The sequence below is a fragment of the Lipophrys pholis genome, assembly GCF_963383615.2.
Source record: "Lipophrys pholis genome assembly, chromosome: 5".
NCBI lineage: Eukaryota > Metazoa > Chordata > Actinopteri > Blenniiformes > Blenniidae > Lipophrys > Lipophrys pholis.
In genome coordinates this window covers 4,362,385-4,386,415 of record NC_137628.1, presented here as the reverse complement: position 1 = coordinate 4,386,415, position 24,031 = coordinate 4,362,385, and the positions used below count along the sequence as shown (strand labels likewise).

The following is a 24,031-nucleotide window of genomic DNA, read 5'->3' as shown; positions in this document are numbered from 1 at the left end:
TGGAGCTTCATTCAGGTGGAAAATCCAGTTCAGTCGCTTCACACGGATCGCCTCCTGCCAGACTGATGATTGTTTTACGTTTGGCGGGCTGATAAGGCAGGAGTCATTATAATAATAACCGTGATAACAGTTTCATTTTACATTTGTAACGATTTTTTTGATTCCATTTAGTTTTGGAATGGGTTGTTTCAAATACATTACCAAGTTACAGGAAACATGTGAACCCTCTTGAAAGTTTCAAATGATGTGACTGATCTGATTCAACCTGATGATGCGTTCACTGGCCGGGAATAAGGAAAACGTTTAAACTGGGGGGGCCTTTAAGTGACAGCAAGAAAGAGTAACGCCCATAAGAGCAAATACTGAAATGAAAGTGTTTTTAAAGTTTGAATTATTGACTTTTTTTACGTGATTATTCCACTTCCACACATTTGAAAGAACTTTTAACTGAAACCTGGAGGCGGGATTTACTTTTTTCAACTATCCTAACTACAGTCAGTCATTTATTTCAAGGATGCAACTTCATCATTCAGAGATCGGAAGTGTTGAATTTACATTGATGGTGACGCTTAGTGCTCAAATCTCAAGGCTAAAAGGTTGTGGGTTCAAATCCTGCTCAAGTTTTTTTTTTTTTTTTTTTTCTGTGTGGAGTTTGCATGTTCTCTTTCTGTGCATGTGTGTGTGTGTGTGTGTGTGTGTGTGTGTGTGTGTGTGTGTGTGTGTGTGTGTGTGTGTGTGTGTGTGTGTGTGTGTGTGTGTGTGTGTGTGTGTGTGGATATTACAGTATATTATTGCCACTTTATTCATGTAATAAGTGGAGTTTTAATTAATTAGTTAAATTTTTTTAATCGCTTGACTATTAGAAACACACTGAAATTAAAAAAATACTTAAGTTAGGGAGTCATCTATTGTGGAAAACACATTTTTATTTTACCATTTGATTTGATGAAAGATTTAATGGGTATAATTTATGAAACATACTGTGCAACTTTCATATTGATAGGTGGGTATAACGTGCACCCGGCATGATACATAACGTGCACGGCGTGTAAAATGCATTCCACATGCTGAGTTCCGCCTCCGCCTAAAAAATCTTGGCTCCGGCTCTGAGGCTTCTGTTTCACTCTTTTTTAAATTAAAAAAATGTTCAAAGGAAAGTTTTTTTTCATGGAGATGTTCAATTGCTGTCATGTTTGATTGACGTCACATCTTTGTTGTTGTTTTTTTGTTAACACCAGTAACTTTCAACTAATTTTGTGATGTCCTGTCATTATTTTCTGACCTTACGTGATTTCTTTCATTATCTCACTAATCCTGTAATTTACTGCCAATAGAAACAATGGATTTACAGTTTGTCACATGGAGGTGTGTGCAGTGTGGCATGCAGATAAATATTTTTTTAAGAAGCTTGCGAGGTGTGGCACGTCACACTTCTTGAGAAGAAGCTTGATGATCAAGCTCCGTCACTGGAGGCTGACTATGTTGATCCAGACATGAAGATAATTGTTTAGCTGCCAAAAACACTTGTAAGCTGATATGATCATTGAGTAGGTGAAACTTTCCTGCTTTCAACACACACGCACCCACAAATTCTTGTTTTATGATTTTTCCATCCTTGTGTGAAGAGTTACCGGCTGCAGTCTGTGAATATTTGACATATTGTTGAATTGTTTGAACAAAAAGTGTTTGGTTACTTCAATATCACATGACCAAGTCATTCAGAGAGCTGGGAAATTTGATTTCCCTCTGTAGCTGTGAAAACACATTTTGTAATGTTCTGTTTTTATTTTCCATCTTTATCATTTTCACTTTGAACGAGTCAGCAATTTCTTACAGAGAAACATTGGACGACCAAAATAAAGTTTTTTATGGACTTTATATATCCAAAATATAAATATTTGATACTTTATTTAGTTTTAAATAACTTTTTATTGATCTTTGAATTAGAATCTGACTGAATGGTGGAGCAGCCGTTAGCACTGTCCTATCAGAGATTAGATTATAGGATCAGGCCTTTTCTCCGGCTTCTCTATTGAAGCAAAAACCAGATGGAAGCGTTAATTGTGCCTGCACTCATTTTTGTTTTTATGTAGTTCCTAGATCTCATTTACAGGGAAAAACATCCTAAAAAGCAGTGGAATTCATCAATGCTAAGCAAAGCTTAACTTATTTACGTTATATCTTCTTTTTTTTTTTAATCGGACCCAAATATTACAACGTCGCAGTCTTGCCGAGAAAAACCTCAAAACTCCACATGAGCGAGCATCATGGAGAGGAAACACTTCTAAGAGCAAGACAGACTCATATCAGTGAGACGCTCAGGGCCAAATATGGTTTAAACCTCAAGCAGCTTAACTAGAAAGTGGTCCAGTCTGACCTGAACTCACCTGAACTTTATGCTGGATCAAATACTCACAAACATACCTCAAAACAACTCAACCGAACATTCTGACACTGACGGAGCGCAATCACAAACTCTGGGGACGACCGACTCTCATTTCCTTCTTCGCTGATCTGATCAGTTCAAATGAAACATTTCAGTCCAACACCTTGAATTGAAGCTTTTCTTATTGTAGCGTTGGAACCAGACGAACCCTTTCATGCTTCCCTTCTGTCTTTACCTTATTTAGTCAATTGCTTATACAATTATTTGTTTTTAACTGTAATTTAAAAACAAATCACCCAATGTTGAGATGAGATGATCCAATATTTGTCTCACAATGTTGAAATTTGCACTGTTGCAGCATCAAGCGGACGGTAATGAAAGAAAAGCAAAGGAAGAGGATCCTTTCTGATCTTTGTACAGACCTTCTTGTCTAAAAGTTAAAAAAGTGCTGAATACAAAATCTTGGATATAAAAGATTGAACACAACTTCTCTTTCGCACAATGTCTTTCTTTCTTTCTTTCAACCCTTTAACTCATTTTAAAAAAAACGTTCCATATCTTAAAAATGTCTATAAATTGATTGAATTGTTGAAGAGAAAGTGGGAACGTTAAAGAAAACTGACCTGCGCTGGTTTTATGTGCACTTTCATCCAGGCCTTCCTCACAATTGTTCTTATTCATTCATGTTTGTAAGTTAAGTGCATCAACGCAGAACGTATGGCAATGTGTGGCACAAGTATTTAATTGTGTGTTCTGCAAGTGTTATTGTCTTACAGTCAATAGTTTATGAGGAAATGTGGAAAACTCACTTGCCTTGGAGGGTAAAGAGAGAGACAGGCGTCCACGGCGTGAGACATTTATCACTGACAGGTGTGTCAGAAATATATTCAGACGTGTGATAATCGTTAGAGAGCAGAAGCATTAAAGGCCGAGGTGGAGTCGGGTTCCTGCAACTTCTTTTTCTTCTGTTTGTTGTTGTTGTTCTATTTCTTCTTCGACTTCTTCTATTTCTAACTCTACTTCTACATCTTTTATTTGTACTTCTACTAATTCTACTTCTTCTAGTTCTACTGACCTCCTTTTATTTTTACTTGTACTTCTACTAATTCGTCCTCAACTTCTACTAATTTGTCTTCTAATTCTATTTCTACTGATCTACTTCTACATTTACTTCTATCTCTACTTCTACTAATTCATCATCTACTTCTGCTTCTTCTATTTCTGCCGATATACCTTTACTTGTACTGGTACTTCTACTAATTTGTCTTCTACTTCTTTTTCTACTGATCTACTTCCACTAATTCATCTTCTATTTAAATTTTCTACTGAGCTACTTCTACTTTTACTTCGACTAATTCATCTTCTACCAATCTACTTCCACTAAATTCATCTTCTATATCTACCGATCTACTTCTACTAATTTGTCTTCTACTTCTACTAATTCACTTTTTATTTCCACCGATCTCCTTCTACTAATTCATCTTCTATTTGTACTTCTACTAATTCATCTTCTATTTCTCCCGATATACTTTTACTTTTTTGCTTACTTCTACTTCTTCTTCTCCTCTATATACGCTACATACTACACTTACAACGTACACTGAAAATATCCTCCCCTAATCTCACTTGGACATTTAACTCACTATGTTTACACAGTTGTTTCTTCTTGTACTTTCTACCTTGTTACTGTTCTACTGTGTTGCATCGTCATCAAAACAAATCCCTCATATTATTTAAACTATACTTGGCAATGAACCTGATCTGATTCTCCTCCTCTTCCTCTTCCTCTTCTTCTTCTTCTTCTTCTTGATGGGGTAAAAGTTGTGCTTTTTTTTCTGAGGATAGTTGTTGCAGCGCAGTGAAAGTCAATTCACGTTACTTTTAATTATATACGTAATGACAATATAAAATATGAATTCAGGAGACACTTTCATCAGTTATAGCTTTAAAAATCTAAATAGAAAATAAGTGTAATGAATCAGTTAAAATATGATAAGTTAGAAGATAAAAGAACACGGGAGCGAGAGAAACCAGCTGACAATACTTTGTGCAAATATGAAGGAATGGCGGGTGAAATAAGAAGAGACGCTTTTGGAATAGAGAAGCGGTCTAAACTTATAGCAGCTGAACTGGAAAATGATCCAGAATGACCCGAGTCAGTCAGAACTAAGAATCATCAAAGGTCTTAAAAGTAGAGCCTGTGTTGGCATTCCTGACTCAGACTGAGAGTTGGTTCCACGTGAGAAGAACACGAGAGCTGAAAAGTTGGCCTCCAAATCTGCTTCTAGAAGTTGTGGTGAGAAAGAATTTGGACTTCTAGTGTAGAACCTACAGACGAACACTGGTCCAATGAGGGTGACGAATTATGATTCCCTCCAGATGAATGTAAGAACTAAGAAACAATGGTTACAGCAAACAAACAGAGGAGACTTTGTTTGTTGACGTCATGTGTGGACGGCGATAAGGGGGAAATCCAAAGATCATTTGAACACTTCAACCTGCGAATCACGGCCTGCCTCTGTGGCTACAAGGTGACATCAGATGATTTGTTTTGGTTTTAAAAGCCTCTAAACGACTATTGGATTTCTTATGTAAAGCTATTGAGTGGTTTTATTGCCGATGCGGTGAGAGAAAAAAAAGGATTTTCCAGGTAAGTGCGAAACACAGAAATCGGTTTCTCCACGTAGAGGTGTGCCGTTTCCTGAACGCACTTCCTGTCGGTGTATCCATCTAAGTGCCGTTATCACTCTCCGACATATGGACGTATTTCTCGCACTGAACTTGTGGTATAAAAAGAGCTGAACCGCTCAGGAACACCAGATTTGAACCGGCAGCTTCACTCTTGTCGAGCCTCGTCGCGGTCTTCCCTTCTTCAGGTACAGTGACGCTCAGGAGTGAAAGTGACTCTTAACATCTGATGAAAGACGTTTGGAAAGTTTTTTTTTTCTTCCCCCTGTAGTTCGCAGGCATGTCGGTGAAAGTGATGGCGGCGTGCGCACTGCTGGTCGCGCTGGCGATATCTGGCGAGGCCTCAGTGCCGGAATCATCCGCATTCGGAGACATGAAGGAGACCAATGTCCTGCAGCAGCTGGTGAGGCAGAGGGGGAAACCCAGAGAGCCCGCAGACAGACAGAAGACGAAGTCCTGGGCTCCGTCCGTCCGCACGGCGAGACGGGCACAGCTGTCGGAGGACGAGCGAGAGGTCATGACCAAGCAAATAATGCAAGCCATCTCCGGTATGTAGACGCGCGGCAGGCCCGGGCTTGAACCGCCGCAGTTTTTTTGTTTGGTCTTTGTCAGTTCCACATAAATGATTAATCTGCAAACAAAACATGCGGTGAGACGCGCATACTGAAGTGAATGTGTGTGGTTCACGTAGGAATGGTTTGTTCACAGAGATGATGAACTCGGAGTGCATGTCGGATCGCGACTACCAGGGCTGGGTGGACTTCGGACGTCGAGATGCCGAATGAGGCGCCGTCGACGCAGCTCATCGTTCAGATTTTATAAACGACACACAAGAAATAAGGGAATATTGTGATGAGATTATTTCAGTAAATGTACCGCCGGGACGCCGACTCAGCTCTGCTGTCCATCCCACAAATGCACGGTCCCATGTCTGTTAGTCGGTGACTCCAAATAGCCCGTAGTCGTGAGTGTGTGTGTTTATAAATAAAGAGTTTTGCAGAATTATTTCAGTGGCGTGTTGATTTACGTGAGCAGATTGAGCAAAACGACATTTAGTTACGTTCTGCATGGAAAGCTTTTATTCACAGGTTTAAGACACACTGCAACACGTACAGCTTGACGCTAACACTGACTATAGCACACAGTAGTGCAGAGAAAAACAGCGTTTGGTTGATTTTATTTACGATTTCTTCCCTTTTAAGTCCACAGAATCCTACTCTTTGTTTTGCTTATTTTTTGCTACAGTTTTGATTGTTCAGAAACACACATGCTGTTTAAATAAGACATCTCGTCTCTACGCTTATTTATTAAATAACGATTCCCACTGAGCATCACTTTGAATGCCCGGCGTGATTCAGATCCCAGCAGTTTCATAATCCTGATGACAATAAATACACAGCAGACCTGTACAGCGAGCAAAAGATACAACCAGTGCCAACAGTCGGTACACGTATTGCTTTTGAATTAAAAAATAACAACAAATCCCAGACGCTGGCTTGGATGCAGAACGACAAACCCGGTTTGGTTTAGGTGAGTTTTGGCCGAGAGGAAAGTTCAGAGAAGATACTGCGGGAGTCGTGAGAGACGGGCTGAACGCCGTCAGACGTTATGATGGTGCTTCATGATCATGTTTGTTTTTCTTCATTGAGCAGCTTTAAGCAAGAAGACCAACGTGTGTTTCAGTGCATTTCAATGAGTTTCAGTGTGACACCATTGGTTTGGTTTGTGGTTTGAACAAACAGTAATTTACTGCATGTAGTCGCTCTATTTTTGTTTTAACCTTAAACAACAAACACTATTTACACATAGCTGACGATTCACATAGGAAACTAAAAAAAAAACAAAAAAAAAAACTAAACGGCTTGTGAGGTTTTAAAACCAGTGATGGGAAAAGTTGTAAAATGACATTCAAAAATAGTATAAAAAGATGCCAAGTTTTCTTTTTGTGTGTGTAAAAAGAAGAAATACAGGCCGGTGAGGAGGTGTCTGTCCTGAGATGAAGTCACACACACACACACACACACACACACACACACACACACACACACACACACACACACACACACACACACACACACACACACACACACACACACACACACACACACACACACACACACACACACACACACACACACACACACACACACACACACACACACACACACACACACACCAGTTACTGTGCTGGAGTTCATTAAATGAGACGACTCCGTATGGCTCTACCGCGCGCTGCGGAGGGATTCGCGTCAGAACGCGTCACTCTTCTGGAGGGTGTCGGACAGATTCTCTCTCTTCACCACCGCGGTCCAGGACCCCCCAGGCTGCCACTCGGTGCAGCCCCAGATTCTGGAGCTTCTCCACCAAGTTCAGGCTAAAAATGTTTCCTCCTCCGCCTCTGACCTGGACGGTGGAGGGGGAAGGTTTTGCACGATGGCCGTCGCGCAGGTGACGGTGTGGATGAGGGGAGGCGGAGATGCCGCGCTCCTGCAGCAGCCGCAGGAGTCCCAGCGATGGCGTGGAGGAGGAGGCGGTGGTGGTGCTCGGTGTGGCGGGGGCGGGGCGGCCTCCCCAGCCGATGTGATGCTGGTGGCGGGGGAGAGACGAAGTGCTCACGTGCTTACAGTCCCGACAAGATGACATGCCGCAAGAGTGAAGGCTGAAAACGAGAAGAGAAGACAGACATTAAGACGCCGGGTGTCGCTACGTCGCATTCCATCAACTGTTGGGGTTAGTGAGACGAGTCGTTCTGAGGAGTCGCTAAACATCCGAGCAGAAAATCTTTAAAAGAAGAAGAAACATCGAAATATCAACAAAAGAGCAAAGAAACGAGCAAACAGCATTAATGTGTTAGAAAAAAGCATTAATGTGTTAGTACGCTGTGAATGAGTCAAATGATTCTTTGAGTTCATAAACATGAAGTTTATTATTTATTAAGAGAAGAGGTGAAAGAAGCTGGACGGAGGTCAAGACAATGATTTCACTGTTTGTGTCTAAAATCTAATGGCAAACTTTATGAAAAAGACTTTCTGAGCGTTGAGATTTTAAAAGTGAATGGCGGGATAGCGGGAACAATTTGTGGGCCTCATGTTTGACGACAACACCACCAAATGGTTCAAATCAGGCTGGTGGACTAATTTCATGTTGGTGGAGGTTTTCTTCGGATTCTGGTTCCTCACACAGTCCACAAGCAGGCGTTTGAGGCTAATTGGCGACTATAAATAACCAGGTTTGACCTGTACTGCCGTGATTCCCAAACGTTTTGTTGAGAGACCTGAATTTTTACCATAAAAGTCGACGACGCCCTAAACAATTACAAAACAAAACTTAATACACTATATTATGTAATATCTGTAATATCATTTCTTTGTTACAAGTTCCTTTTTCTCTGAGGATCAACTCTTTGGATTCACACTCTGGTGTTGCTTCAGCCTGAAGTTTCAAACCGCCATTCTCCCGCCGCAGACATTGCCAGCTCATCTTTGTGTATATTGGCTTTGTGACAAATGAATTTCTGGCCAATCTCAGACGCCCGGGATTCGGTCCGCCTGGTTGTCAATCACTGCTGTAATGGACCAACTTAGAAAAAGCATCACAGTGAATGGATGGAAGGGGAATTGGTGCATAAATATTTTTATATTTTTTCATGTGTTAATAAAGATGTCATTTATTTAACCCAGTGGTTTCTTCATATTACATTGGCAGACTGTTTCAAACAGATCAGCTGTGAGGTTTGTGAAGTTAACCCCCCCCCCCATTAAATCATGCATTAAATCATGCGTCCAGAACACCATGCTCTTACTTTGCCCCGATGGCTCCTTCTAAAATCGGAGAAAGAGCCTCGAGAGACGCTTTTTGCCGCTGAGAAAGTGAAAAAGAAAGTGTTCAGAGAAAGAAAGAGAGGGATGCTGCAGGACACAGATCAGGGAGCCTTCACTATAAAAAAAACAAAACTGGTTATTCAAGCTGTCAAACTGTAACAAAAAGGAGATCGGGGCTGTAAAGATAAAATGGCAGATTAAAGAGTCATACCGCAAGAGACAAAAGTTCTGTTTTTCTGAATTGAAGAAAAAAGTTAATGTGCGATTGTCGGGACAGAACATGCGATGTTTGGGAGACTGTCACTGCTGCTGTCGCTCCACTTTGTGAGTTTGGATAAAATACAGCGGCTCTTCTTCCACTCATGGAGAAGTGGCTGTGTGACCTGTTATAAAACTAAACACCACAGCCTTTTAAAGAGTTCACACTCAGGCTGTACGTTGTTTATAATCCGGCTATGAGTCCTGTAATGATATTATTCTGCCTCAGAGAGCAAAAAGCTAAAGTGTGTTGGAGTGTTTCGTTAATTCAGAAAAACAGAAGGTGAAATTATTTCCTTTATCTAAATTAATAGTGGAGCTGATCCCAGCTGATTGGGTGAACGCACGCACGCACGCACGCACGCACGCACGCACGCACGCACGCACGCACGCACGCACGCACGCACGCACGCACGCACGCACGCACGCACACAAGTGAACGACGTCTACAGGAAGTCAGTTCTTACCTAGTGGAGAAGGAGGAGATGAGGAGGGGGGGTTGCAGGACTTGGCAGGTGGTGATGGTATGTGTGGGGGAGGTCTGGGGGAGGTTAGGACCCGATGGAGAGACTGTGAGGTCATGGAGGGAGAAATGCCCATTAAACTACGCGCAAGCACAAACACACAACACACTCACGTCTAATGGGACCACAGAGGAGCCAATCACAACGCGAGCTGCGCTAACTTCTTGGACGGGGCGGAAACGGCGAAACGCCTTGAACCCGGGTGTCTGACTCACCGATGCCGTGAGCTCCAGACAGCTGAGAGAGGTCGGGCTCGTCCTCCTCCAGGTCGTTCAGGCTGTACACGTGCTGGATGTCCACCTCCAGCTCTCTGAAGTCCTTGGTCAGGACGCCCGGGCGCGGGTGCAGGATGCCCCCCAGGTTGGGTTTGGCCAGCTGCTGCCACTGATGAAGAGTCACGGAGCCTGACCACAGAACACCAAACACAGAAGGATCAAACAACAGCCACCACTTCCTGTTCTCCCTCTTGAGTTACAACAAGTTGGACAAGTATTGTGAAGCTTTGACATATCCTCTTCATGATTTGTTGGGTGTGATTAGCAGTTTGTTTTCCAGGAAACTTATCAATTATTTCTTAAAGGGGTGTGATATGCATCAACACAAACACAAATAAATCAACATATAACATAATAAATGAATATGAAACAGTAAAACATGGTTCTGTAAATTAGTGGGGATAAAAACAATAACGTCTGATAATGTCAACATCTTGATAAATAAAAATATATTAGAAACTTTTTTCACTACAATTGAGATTTTTAAATCTCCCTATATTTTATATTTCTTACCTGTAAACAGATAATTCTTCTTTGTTTTGATTCTATATAACCATAGCTTTTATATGATTAATGTCAAAAACAGTATTTCTGAATATTTGTCATTTTTATAAAATCAGTGGTTTCCCTTATTTATCTGAATCACATATATATTTTTAAACATGCTTCAAAAACACTTTTCATTGATGTGTTGTGAGTGTAGAAATAACTGAACAAATATATCAAATCTACTAAGTTTGCAGCTAAGAAAAGTCATTACCTCATTGATTTTCTTTCTCTTGTAATCGCTGGAGTCCTTTCCGTTTAGGTTTTTAGTTCAAATTCAATCAAACTTTCCAAATATTGTTGGGTTTTTCTAGATTTTATTAGAAGCTGGTGACTTCTTCTGTTTTGACTGTGTTGTTATTTGCACAATCTGAATAAATCCAAGCTGAATTGAGTGAATCATGTTGATATTTAACTCTTTGTCTGGCAACTGTAGCTACTTTTTGCATCTCCATATATTTCCTTCAAAACAAATAATGGTAAACTCAAGAAAATACCAGAATATAGTACTAGTTATTACCTCTGTAGTTTTTGTCATAATATAATATACACCACAGTGTTTGGCTCCAGAAACATCCTTCAACAACAATCTAGTGGTAAAATGTTGCCCTTTAAAAGTCTATGTGGAAGTTTTACTCCATAAAAGAAGACAAGGCAGCAATAATCCTGAAGCTTTTACCTTCCAGAGGTTTGACGATCTGCAGACGGTCGGGCAGATACGACCTGGATCCTCCCGAGGAGCCGCAGGAGTGCCGCGAGCTCCCGTTGGAGTAGTTGGTGCCGGTCGAGGCTGCTGGGCTGGAGGTCAGGCTGTCGTTGGGCGTGAGGAAACCACTGGAGCCTTCGCCGTCCTCGCAGTTTGCCGCCAAGGCACGGAGTTTCCGCTCCCGCTCCACGTCGAAGAACGGGCGCTCTGAGGAGTGGTTCTGCTGGCGGGCTGAGAGGCTGCGCAAAGCCGCCTCCAGGTCTTGGCCTCCCGGCGTGCCCGGCTGGCCCAGACGCTTCGGCCCACTGACACTGCCGGAGGAGGAGGAGGAGGAGGAGGAGGAGCAGGATATCATTTTAACACCCACACACTCAAAGTTTCACAAACACACATTACAACCTTTCTTCTCAAGTTTTTTTTGTTTGTTTGGAATCAAGAGAAACTGGACAAACGCCCACGGTCAGACTCTCAGCAGTGCGCGCTCACCCGCTGTCCTCTTTCTGAGTGTGATTGGGGCTGGGCTTGTCCTCCAGAGTGAAGCTGGCGTTATCGGAGCCATAGTAGCTGGTTCGGGGTGTGCTGTTACAGCTGGACCGAGCAGAGACGGGGCTGGAGCCCGGCAGGCCGGGCGAGTGGCAGCGAGACCGCAGCCGTACGGCTTTGTTCACCACCTTCACCGTTTCAAACACACGCCAGGGGTGATTCCTGCCAGCAGACACACGGTGACAGGAAGTGTTATTCACACCGTGATTTTCATCCAGTCACATATTATTAGTACACTTAATAAAAAAAAGTTGTAACACAAAACAGGCTGTATATCTGTGGTTGGGAGTCAAACACAATCACAAACTCTTCATGTTATAAGGCTGATTATCATTCAGTTACATCCATACACCTGCTCATCCCTGCTGCTGGCTCTTTGCAGATATCATAGAGTCGACGTTTTCTGTTACATTTTCCTTCTTTGAACAGGAATTTTCGATTTTCATTAGCTTCATGCATCTTGCATCTCTCCTGCAGTTATACTGTGACTTCATTCAACACAGCCTGAAGTCTGCTTCATCTCAACCTGAAACCCTGTTGAGCTTGTTGCCTATTTGCTGTGAAATCCTGATGGAACGCTTCTGATTTGATGCCAAAATATTTTGTTTACAAGGCGCCATCAATCCAGCTGTAAACCTATCGCAGTGTCTTAATATTAAGTGTCAGTAAGAGCTGTATTTTACATTAAATTGTCTAAAAGAGAGAGAAACGTGGGCAGGTCAGGGAAGCTGTGTGGCCTGAAAATGCACATCAACCTGGTGTTGTCTGGATGCTGAGTTTACTGCAGTCCTCTCAGTTTTTTGTACAGTTTGATATAAATTCACAAAAACACAGAAAAATGCAGCAACTCCATCATTAGCACATTTAAAGCGTAAACCAGAAAAACATGATTTCACACTGCATTTCTTAAAAAGTACATTTTAGGTTGTGAGGAAAACTTTGTGTGTATTCCACAGCTATGATCCTTCACGAGTGGGACCAGGTGGAGATCATACATTATTGTGGTGTATGTGGCCACAAGGCTAAAATGAGTATGACAAACCAGTATAAATAATACATACTGAAATCAGGGGAAAGTAGCGGTGTAATACTGAGCAGAAGAGGAGACAGACTCACTTGTACTCTGAGGGAGCCGGGGTGTCCAGGCCTTTTCGGAAAGTTCCCTCTATCTCTGCAGCCAGCGAGTCCATGGGGAGGACAGAGGCCAGCGCAGTGTAGCGCTGCACCGTGCTGTTGGGCAGGCTCTTGTTTCTCAGGTTTTTTATGTCCTCTCGAGCCTCGTGGAGCATGTCCTCACACTCCGAGTACTTGTCCTGCAAGTCCTTGAGCTGCAGGCAGAGGGAGACAAACCGATGAGACTGGAGAGTCAAATTATGCAAAAACAATACCGAGCTCATTATTAATTTGAATTTAAATAAGGTGTTAATTGAAGTGCTTCCTCTTGCCTCAGACCGAAGCTTTTGCTGGCTCTCACGGGAGGCACTCAGGGTTTGATTCAGCTCCTCGTTTTCATGCGTGAGCTGCGGGGAAAAAGAGGAATAAAGGTGAGTTTGAAGTCTTTGTGTGGACCGTTACTGAAGTGTGGGTTCATGTCCTCACCCCTTTACAGCGAGCCTGCAGGTCAACAATCTGTGCGAGCAGGGAGCTGATCTCCTCCTGCTGTCGGAGGGAATCCTCCACTTTCCGCGCCAGCTCCTCTGACAGTTCCACCACCTGCTTGTTGACCGACGCTGGAACACAAAAGTCCCATGATGCACCAGAGCGACATTCAGACTGTTTTCGATTATTGGAGCGAGACAAAGACACTTACAGAGTTCTTCTACACACACCATCATCAGCTCCTGTTCCTGCTCCTCGTAGTTACTCGTCTCTGTCGAGAGTTCATTGGCCTGCAGAAACCACCCCAGAGTCAAAGGTTTGTAAAAGAAATCACACCTTCCGATGGCTCTCTTCACATCGAAACATAAACACAACAAAAACGATCCTAATTGGTCTTTTACTACCTTCGATTTCACACGTGCAACTAAATCAGCTGTTTTCATTTCAAGCGGGGAAATGATTTACCTCTAATCTCAGTTTGCGGTTCTCCTCCTCTAATCCCTTCAGTTTGTGCTGCAGGAAGTCGTAGTGGACGAAGTTGCTGAGCGAACTGCAGGATTCATTCCTTTTCATTCTACATAAAGAAAGAAAACCATTAAGAAATATGCGTGGCCATAAAATCTAATGCCTATACTGAAGTTCAACATGTAAATATAAAAGAATGTAGAGCAATGTGCAAACAACCTCTAAATGAACTTATTTTACAAAGTAAGAAGGAGTACTCTTCAAAAGCATGACACGATGACGTTAATCAGTAAAAGACGGTTTAATGATCAGTCATAATAACAGCTGAGGTTGAAAGGTTAGCGAGAAAGAGGATCAGTAAGGTTCTGCCAAATGTTTCCTCAAACACTGCTCAGAGCACAGCACCTTTTACAGCAAATATTGAAATATTATCTACAATAACGGATCTTTTTTTAATGTCTAACTCAAGCACAAATTGCATTGGAGCATAATTGATGAAATAGGCTTTGTTTCCAAAAAGGTTTTTGTTATTTGTATTTGTGTTGTTTTTGTATTTTGAAAATACAAGGTCGGGGTAAAGTGAGTGTGTACTCACAGTGACTGTGACTGGGCATTCTCTATCTCCTCGGTGCTCGCGTAAAACTGAAGGAGGTCGTCTCGCATCGACAGCTCGTGGCGAAGTTGAGCAATCTAGAAAAAAACAAACAAACAAACACGAAAATCACTCGAGCGCAACAGTTTAGGATCAATAACACAGATCAGATATTTCAGTCAGGATATAAATGTACCTCCTCCTTAGCGATTTCCAGATGTTCATCCAGCATTTCATTGCGTGTTGTTAGTTCTTGGTTCTGCTTAAGGAGGGACTGACCAATACGAGCCGCTAACTCCAGATCCCGCTCTTTCTGCAAAGACATAAACGAATAGAAACGCCGATATTGTATGAGGTTTTTTTGGAGGGGAAAAGTGGATTTCAGCAGACATTTTGAAATGTGTGACAAGCGGTGGTGGTTAGTAAGTGGCTTCAGTATAATCCTCTTGAATCTGCTCTCTTACCTCCTCCAGCAGGTGGGTGACGGCCTTGATGTCATGATACGTCTTGGTGACCTGGCCCACTCTGTCTGAGCACAGCACTGGGGGAGGAGGAAGAGAAGGGTTTGGTGAATGGAGGAAGGCACCGATTTCACCGTGGACCAGGAGAGACAACACAAACTGTTTATATGTACCAGAGAAACCTGTGTGAGATGGACTTTTACATTAATTAAACAATACGATCAGGCAGTTTCTGAACAGGTGAAGGGTACGATGAGGAATAAGGAAACCAGCTTTAATAACAATAATAATAAAAAATCTGCTCTCGCATAGCAAATCCCTGTAACAGAATTAATATTTAACATTTTTATTTCAAGGGGAAAACAATATTCTTGTTTCCACAACATCTCCATGTGGTCAGCCAGATAGAAATCCTCTTAGCTTGATCCCTGTTAGCCCAGATAAGACACCAGTAAAGACCTCGTTCTCGTGGATACCAATATAGCTCCGCAGGAGAGACGGCCAGGAATGAACTGACAAGAGAGTTTACACCAGCGGGACACGTATAGCCTCGAGGGGATAACAGCAACGAGCCATTGACCTGCAACTTTGTTTACATCCTGGAGAATGGTTTGTTTATGCTAAAGTAGAGGTGAGATTAGCAGGTTCAATTACTCAGGACAGTACAGTCGGTTCCATTTTTGACGTGCTACTGATACTGATATCTTTATACATTTTAGTGCAACAGGATGTTATTATGTTTGCATAAAATGCATAGATTCTACATTGTTATCTGTTGCAAAATGTGCCTGTATGAGAATGAAGCAGTGAATGAAAAGATATAAGAGAAAAGCTGAGCTGGACTGGATAAATGAGAAGTCACAATCCATCCAGCATATCCATCATATCCTGTTCAGGGTGGCGCTGAAGCCAATCCCAGCTAACTCGGAAGTTGCAATACAGTAAGTAATTAGATTGGTGTCTCTGAATTTGGCCTGGAAACACAGTGATTGGATGGCTGCATCAGTGTCTAATCAACCTAATTGAAATAGCCTAACCTTGTGCCGCACTGTTAGTGAACCATGTTCTGGCCTCGTCTTATATAACATAAAGCAAGCCTGTCGCAGTTGGGGGTATTTTACTGTTGGACGGAGGTTCTTTGTTATTTGATCTTTTTTTTTTTTACGTCTTTGAAAAAACAAGAAACAAATGCAATGAGGAAAAAACTGTGGCATTAGTTTCCACGTGACATAAACTGTTTTGTTTTGTTTTTTTGGCTGATTTTGTGAAAGAGGAAAAAGTGATAGATGTTCAGTGTGAAAAACCACTTTCTCAAAAGTTGAATGATGGAGACTTATCGTGACCAATGACGTCTTCAGGAAAGCTGCATTTAAATGTAAAACTTCCAACAGTTCAAACGCTCTCCAACACTCAGCCTCTGATGACAGTATGAATGTTGCATGGCTGTCCTAAAGAGCTGCTGAAGGAAATCCTGTCTCAAAACTGAAACTGGAAATGAATTGATACTGAACATAACATGATATCATTTAACTCGTACGTCCTCACCTAAACCAGTCTCAATGAGGCAATTCTTGAAAACAAGGCTTTTGTAATCAGGCTTATATTGCTTAGATTTTTAAATCAGCATGAATCTATTTGAATGAACCAATGAATAGTTGCTAATTCGCTCACAGTTAAAATCTACAACATTACACAGGGCAACTAACAACAAACTGCTAAGTGGCTGATGGGAGTCGAAACTATAAATTGACAATGGCTGATAAGATAATAGTTGATCTCTTTTAAATCCTATTGTGCTGAAAGTGGATTGTAGTGCCTGTGGTAAAAGATAAGGCTAAACTGATGGCAAGAGTACATAAACAAAACATTAAACAAACAAGTCAACATAGTCAGTGAAGTCAAAAGTACAGAAAGATCATAAGTATTCTGTCATAAACTTTCAAATATACATCACAGTATTGGATTTTGGTTTGTTCCAGGAATATTAAAGTGTAGTTCAAGATTTAGATTTGATTTTGGGAATGTTGCTTGTACATCAGTAGTGAGTCTGTCCTTTAGATATCATGCCAACATGGATGTCTCATCGCATCTTTTGAGGCTTATGTGCACTCAAATGAATCCCCGTAAGTACATAAACTGTACACCCATCAGAGGCCTCGTCAGCTGTAGTCCAGCACCTGATGTATTTCCTCCCGACCCGGCTGCCACAGCACAGAGGAGATGAAGGAGAGCAGCGCCGCCATGCCAGCTCGAGGTCTAAGGGTCTGGGGCTGAGCTAAATCCAGTCATTCACAATGAACTGCTAGTCTAATACCGTCCCAGGGATAAACCCTGCTGACTTAGGCATACTTATGACGTCCGTTACGTTCCGTAGGGCTCAGACAGGTGTGGATGAGCTCCAAGAACAATCGAACAGAAATTGAGCTCCATTGTCCGGAAGATGTTCACCAGATCAGAGTCGCAGGAGCCGAAATCTACAAAAAATCCGTCTCAACATTTCTTCTACGCAGCCTCAAGTGTCAATAGATTTTTACATTTAGTAACAGGAACATGAATACCCATTTTATTGGACTTAAAAAAAACACCCAAAAAAAGTAAATTTGATGTTAGTTCTGTCCCTGTAAGAGACGATGCAGCGTTATTGAGAAACCGTATCTATGAATCTGCATGATACTCAGACATGTAAAGCTAAACATCTGTGCGGCGTCCCGTAGTGCTGGAAGAGAGCCCATGTTGCAGTATTGGCGCAGGTGCCAGGCACATGCCCATTTAGTCAAAGAGCGTCCTGCACAGAGGAGAACTAGAGGACTCCCTGCAGCTATTAATAGCAATAGTAAAGCAGACAATCAGCAAATGCATCTATATAACCTTAAAAACAATAATTCAATTAATGATTACAATAACTGTACACACTACAAACACATCCAGGAGAAACAAGTCTGTCAATGACTTAATATAAAACGGATGTATTATTTATTTAAATGCACCAAAAGTCACCATGGCTGAAGTCATTATAACAATATCTAATAAAGACGCCTGGCCGTTGCTGGATTGAAAATACGCCTGAAGCACCGGTGACGTACGTGCAGATTTTGTTTCTTGAAACCACAACCAGTAAATGCATTAACGACTGAGTGCTCGGTCTCAAGGGGCCAAAAACTTCCTCTAAAATGCATTTAACTATATTTCTAAATATATATTTTTTTCCAGTACTGTAGCAGCATCTGCACAGAGCTCGACTGCAGCCTGAGTGAATCCTCTGACCTTCACAAGAGGAAACACTCCAGAAATCATCTCTGGGTTGTTTCATGTGAAAATTAAGCGATTCAGAGACATTTGGTTGGTTTACGTGACGGACCTTCAATGACATCACAGCAGCCCGCAGTACACAGTGAACCCTTTAAGTATTAAAGGGCTTAGATAACCGGGAGCTTGCCGCTGCAATGTCCCATAAAGGACACCAAACACACACCATCCACACCTCAGAGGAAACACACACTCACAATGAACCTGCAAACAACGACAAAGCTTCACTTTGTTTCAAATGTTTCTCCCCATTTCTGAGCATGAAAGCCACCAGATGGTTTTATCAGCCTGCCCTGTCTCACCTTGTGTCACCTCCCTACAAAGGCTGTCGTTGTTGTTATTGTTATTGCTGTTAAGGCATCTCTTCTTCTCATCCACTATTTCTCCAACAAAACTGGAAACACTCCTGTCTTCCTCCTCCTCCTCGGATGCCGACGAGCTCCACACCTCCATGGTGACAGGAGAAAAACTGCCCTCCGTCTCTCCGTCCATAAGGTTAAATCCCGTTTTTTTCCCGGGTATTACTGCATGTCGGATGTGCTCAGGCACATCAGCTCCGTCTCCGGCATGATGCTGCTGGCTTATGTGCAGTGAAAAAAAACTGTGCACAAGCTCATGCAATGGATGCACCTATGTGTGTGTGCGTGTGTGTGCGTGTGTGTGTGTGTGTGTGCAGAGGAATCTGAGCTGCTTGGCGTTAATATGTAATCCCCCAGACTGGAAGGGCCATCTGTCGTCATGCCTGCCTCCGTTTACCTGGCCACGTTGGACTACCGGGTAAGAAGAAGGGAAGAAGAGGGGGAGGGGTAAAGGAGGGGAAGTACTTAAACCACAAGCCACAAAAGCTTGATATTATTCACAATGGGCTTGTGGAATGACTAAAGGGTGAGAAAAATGCAGCCGCAGCCCAAAAATCAGTTCGGGATGAAAGTGGTGATGCTGCTGAAAAGGATGCTGCACAAAGACCGCCCACCCCTGTGAGATGAGAGATGGTAGGCTCCGCTAACGGGGATGGCTGCTTTCATTCCCCGCACATACGTCACATCAGACAGAGGCAGCGTGAAACTGGTGCAGACTGAGCCACGCCCACCCGGGTCTGACCGAGCCAATACCCCAAATCTGTAAAGCATCGGCATGAATCATTTACACACAACAATGCATTCCCAGACATTTTTGTGAAAGAAAATCAAATCTGATTTTGTGAGGATTCAGTTATTTCCTGCATTACAAAGAGATAATCCCAAACATGACACAATCCCAATGAATGACTTTTCATTAAATGTTCATGATGAAGTTAAATTTTTTTTGTTCATCTGACTGAAATACTGACATGTAGCGGCGAAACCCTTTTATTGTGGTTGTAATACAGGTTCCACTGAATCATCCACACAAGTCAAAGATTCCACCGTGATTCACTTCACCATCGGTCCGTCCTGTGCCTTTCCAGGTGCTACACCAGAAGCAGCCGTTTCCTACAATCAAATATTTACATCCTCATTAATTTTTCACCCACAAACGGACTCCTTGCAGGTCAAATGCTGCACGCGAAAGACAACCGAGAGCAACTTTCACCATTTGGACAACCCCGTTTGTGTTTCCTGCACGCATCGCTTTGCCCCTGCAGAACATAAACTTTTGGGTTAAAAGCAAGTTTTGCGGGGAAATGACAGACAGAGGGAGTTATTAAGTTATTACTACAACCACATGACTGCAAATTGCTGCAAGAATGATCTTTGATGAGTGGCAGGACTTTCGACAACAACAAATATGTGAAAAAACGTCTCATAATCTGCCAGTAAAAAAAATTCAACCATTTCATTAATTTATTAAGCATCACAAACATATTCATAACAGGACTTTTTTACAATGGCAGGCGTACTTAACGGTGCCTGGAAAAATAGAATCCAGTTTAAAAGTAAATTTTCCCACAACTGAATTCAACTGTGAAGTTATCATATCGTGTTTTAAAGTTATTCCTTAAATACAGAAAACATTTCAAGTCATCTTTCCTTCAAAGATTGTTCAACTATTTAAGTTGAGGTTATAATTATCACAATTAATTTCAATGATTTAGTTTTTTTGTGTATTACTTATGAGCATTCTTTTTTGATATTCCTTTTTTTTTTTTTATGTGTCTGGATATACGGTTTGTGTCTGAATAATGTCAATTTAATCCTAAACGGAACTCACTGAACTCACTTAAAGCATTTTTAGACTCTTCAAACTGGTGATATGATTATTCAATAGATGTGTGAGGTAAAATCTTGGAGGGTAATTTCACTACTTTCTGTAGATCCCAAATGTAAACAATTATTAAAAGTAATTCAGACACAGCCTGGTAGTGCCCCTAAGAGAAAGAACTACAGTAGGAGCATTATTTTGTAAATCCTATTTGGGAGTAAATAAACGCCTATAACATGGTAAAGAAAGATGAGAAAAGTGTTTCAATAATCAACAGGACACCTGCACAATCGGAGCAACCGAGACGGGGGAAACTGCGAGTTACAGGAGAGACAACGTTAAACAACACCATATGCCAGCAGCTGAAGAGCCACTCCCTGCAGAGTATCCCAATCTGCATGGATCGGTTTAGTCATTCATGCTCCTGATAACAACAAGAGGCTTGGCATCTGTTCGGAACAGCCTATCGAGCAATACGAGGACACAATCTGACAATCCAGTGGCATTTTCTTGTTATGTGCATGAAGGTGTTCAGGAGGAACGAACAACTTGATCTAATCTGTTAATTTTCATATCCATCCAACCATTTCCTCTGCTGCTGCTCTGCAGGACTGGAGAGTTGTATGACTGGTCACAGATGATTCCCCGGCAGGTCGCCAGTCCATTACGGGGCAAACACAGAAACGCACATTTTGGAGTCATCAATTAACCTGAATTGTATGTTTTATTGGACTCTAAGCCTCAAAACAAGAAGTTAACGTGGGGCCTTCAGGCTCACATTATCCTGAAGGGCAGATTCTTCAACCAGTGGTAAAAACAAAGAACATGATTTGAAGCTGTAATCAATCAGTAGCTCCTCGTAACATTCAGTAGCCTTGAAAAAGCTCCCGGGAGATGACTCCTGTCCAAAGGTTCAGTTGTAGGAGATAGACATTGGTGACTGAGTGGTTACACCAAAAAGACCCAGCTATTGTTTAAATGTTGCTCTGAATAAAAGCTCTTTAAAATGAAAGTAAATCGACTCTGAGGTTGTGCAAATCAATCACAAACAAAACACTACAGTATATAATTCGCTTTTAAAACACGAGTTAAATCTTTGAAATTACTGACAATAACTAACATTATTATTATGTTATTTTCTTACAAGCCAGTAACTGAACCAGTAAGATCACTCGAATTTGATGCAGGCGTCTAGAGAACGACCTAATTATAAACTGTGTTGGGATTGCTTCAGTAACTCACGAGGCCAACAATGTCATCATGATGTCAGACGGCCGTCTGCGAAACCTCAGCGGAAACTGCTGGAAGCCAACGGACGGCGGGTTAATCGGCTTGGTGACATTTGACATCTGTGCCTCACAAATGTGGGACTTCACCGGTGAGTGACAGAGATTAGACTCGACCTCACAGACACACAGTTCATCTTCAGTCCCTACTGTATTTAATCAATGTATAAAGTAATAATTGCTCAACAAGTTTCACTGTTTTCTTCATGTAATTTTTTTAAAATGTCGACTAATCAGTGTTTCCTTCTTTTATGAATAAATACACTTATTGTTAATAAAAGTGAAACAAACTGAACCCACAGTGAGGGATGCTTTTCCTGCAGTGATCTGAACACTGTAGATGATGATACAATCATCTGGTGCATTATGGGTAATCATTTAAACGAGATGAGCTGCATCCCAGCTTCTTACATGGAAACTTAATTATGACGAAGTACTCTTGCTATATATTTTATTAAAGCTTAACAGAATAACTAGTTAAAAATGTTTATTGTCAATTGTTTGATCAGGAATGAAAATTTCTTAAAAAACCTGCACATCTTAGAAATGATCCCCGACCGAGTTAGCAGTTTATATTACAGAGAGATTTCTGTCTATAGTTGTGGAAAACCTAATTCACAACACTTCTATCAGTCACTGTTGAGAGATATGCACCGTTAATATTTTTTTCTAAATGCAATCATTGTCAATGTATGCTGTATTTCCATTCCACATCTGAAAGATTGTGTTCCTCTATCTTTGAGAACCGGCCCTGGTAAAACACAACTTCACCGCACAAAGACAAAGTTTGAAAAAAATACAAACTTAACAGTGACTTTGAGGTATTACTGCTGGTAAAACACTTTCATTCTTATATATTCTCCTATGAAAATGCATTTCTGTTGAAGCCATCTTCAGCAGATTCCTCAGATAAATATGTCACAGTTTCTAAATGAAGCTCGTTAAACCAGCAGTAACGTGTTGTAGATCATAGAGCCCAGTAAAAAGATAAAAACACAACAAAATGCGGGTCAAAGGGTCACTGTGGAAACACACTGTGGGTCTAAATTACACTCAATCTCCCACAAAGACTGACGACACCACCACCACTTCCATCTCAACACGTTTCTACTGGAAGTAAGACGGTACTCACAGAAGTACTTGAGTGTCTCTTCAATCTGCTCGTGCGTGAGTCCCAGGACGACCTCTGGGGGCAGCAGAGGGGTTTGCAGCCAGTCTTCATTGTCGTATCCAAAGACACTGTTTGCTCGCAGGGTGTAGTTGGGCTGGCCCTCGGAGAGGAGGCTCACTATCTCCAGTTCTGGGAGGTCTGAGCAAAGATCTGAACGTGGGGTGTGTTTGGGTGTGCATATGTATGTATTTAAAAAAATAAATCATAATATATAAATATATGTGTGAAGTGAAGAAGTTTTTGGATGGAAAAAAAAGAAAGAAAAAACAAAATCAGCTTTTGTAAGCATCAAAACATTCCCACTGTCATCTCCAATGCTACACTGCCCTCTGCTGGCAAATGTGCAAAACTACAATAAATCACCTATAGGTGTGATTTATGTTTTTAGATTTACAGACTCTTATTTTTATTAAAGAAAAGGCAACCTGCCTGTTAGAGTTGACACATCATGACGGAGTATTTGTCCCAGCTCTCTGAGGTTCTCCGATGAATGGAGCTGGAAAGGCCGGGGGTCCACATCCAGGGACCCCGCCTCCTCCCCCGGCCCCTCATGGAGGGAGAAGGCTGGCTGGGAGTCCAGACGGGCCTGTAGGGGCCAGGAGGAAGGAGAAAGGGAGGCTCCAGGAGAGGAAGAGGAGCGAGAGAAGTCAGGGTGGGACAGCTTGAATGTGGCTGGAGGGTTCAGGGTGAAGGCCAACGTAAAGCAAGGAATCCCACCGGGGCACCGAGGAAACAATCTACACACAGAAACACAAAGAGAAAGACAGAGTGAAGAAAACTACACCGGACTCTGATTTAATCGGGACTCTCTTGAATGACAGTTTTCTACTGGAGTTCCACTTGTTCTGCTGATTGTTGAACGAAAAACATGCAAACTGGAATTTTCATGATGAATCCACACAAAAAATAAATATTATTGCTTCATTTTTACCACAAGTTTCAAGAGGAGAGTGAGACCTGATAATCAGTTACAGCCACAGGCATTCAAAATAAGAAGTTTTCTGAACTGTGAACAAAATGTAACAACACATTTTAACATATCGTATATTTGTTGCAACACTTAGCGAAGCATCGAACACTCGAACGATGTTAACGTTGTAAGAAACCAGCATTTATGAGAATAACTACGCATGTGGTGTGGGCTTATTTTAATCCTGCCAAATGTTCTCTTCCCGTGCTAAACAGCTTGCCGAATGTCGGCCCATGAGTTCCATGAGCTAATA

The 24,031-nt window shown here is 41.8% G+C and overlaps 2 protein-coding genes across 4 annotated transcripts in view; one reads left to right on the top strand and one right to left on the bottom strand.

The window, feature by feature from the left end:
• Positions 1-5,390: 5,390 nt before the first annotated feature.
• LOC308109441 (uncharacterized protein) lies at positions 5,391-5,859 on the top strand (the record flags this gene model as incomplete). Its single annotated transcript, XM_080463002.1, has 2 exons — positions 5,391-5,622; positions 5,783-5,859. The coding sequence occupies exons 1-2, from the start codon at positions 5,448-5,450 to the stop codon at positions 5,857-5,859; spliced, it is 252 nt and encodes an 83-aa protein (XP_080319128.1). The 5' UTR covers positions 5,391-5,447.
• A 272-nt stretch (positions 5,860-6,131) lies between these two features.
• Positions 6,132-24,031, bottom strand: part of hap1 (huntingtin associated protein 1) — a 28,998-nt gene continuing 11,098 nt past the window's right edge. The window contains exons 3-17 of one of the 3 annotated variants that reach the window (XM_080464102.1): positions 23,238-23,545; positions 22,770-22,958; positions 14,868-14,944; positions 14,600-14,716; positions 14,407-14,501; positions 13,812-13,920; positions 13,558-13,636; positions 13,347-13,477; positions 13,193-13,267; positions 12,864-13,075; positions 11,691-11,909; positions 11,178-11,515; positions 9,893-10,081; positions 9,621-9,723; positions 6,138-7,733 (exon numbers count right to left, since the gene is read on the bottom strand). In XM_080464102.1, coding sequence (XP_080320228.1) covers positions 7,334-7,733; positions 9,621-9,723; positions 9,893-10,081; positions 11,178-11,515; positions 11,691-11,909; positions 12,864-13,075; positions 13,193-13,267; positions 13,347-13,477; positions 13,558-13,636; positions 13,812-13,920; positions 14,407-14,501; positions 14,600-14,635 — 1,986 coding nt within the window. In that variant the 5' untranslated portion in view covers positions 14,636-14,716; positions 14,868-14,944; positions 22,770-22,958; positions 23,238-23,545 and the 3' untranslated portion in view covers positions 6,138-7,333. Of the gene's footprint in view, positions 7,734-9,620; positions 9,724-9,892; positions 10,082-11,177; positions 11,516-11,690; positions 11,910-12,863; positions 13,076-13,192; positions 13,268-13,346; positions 13,478-13,557; positions 13,637-13,811; positions 13,921-14,406; positions 14,502-14,599; positions 14,717-14,867; positions 14,945-18,472; positions 18,819-22,769; positions 22,959-23,237; positions 23,546-24,031 lie in introns of those variants that run through there. The other 2 variants (XM_080464101.1, XM_080464103.1) reach the window with 2 other exon arrangements.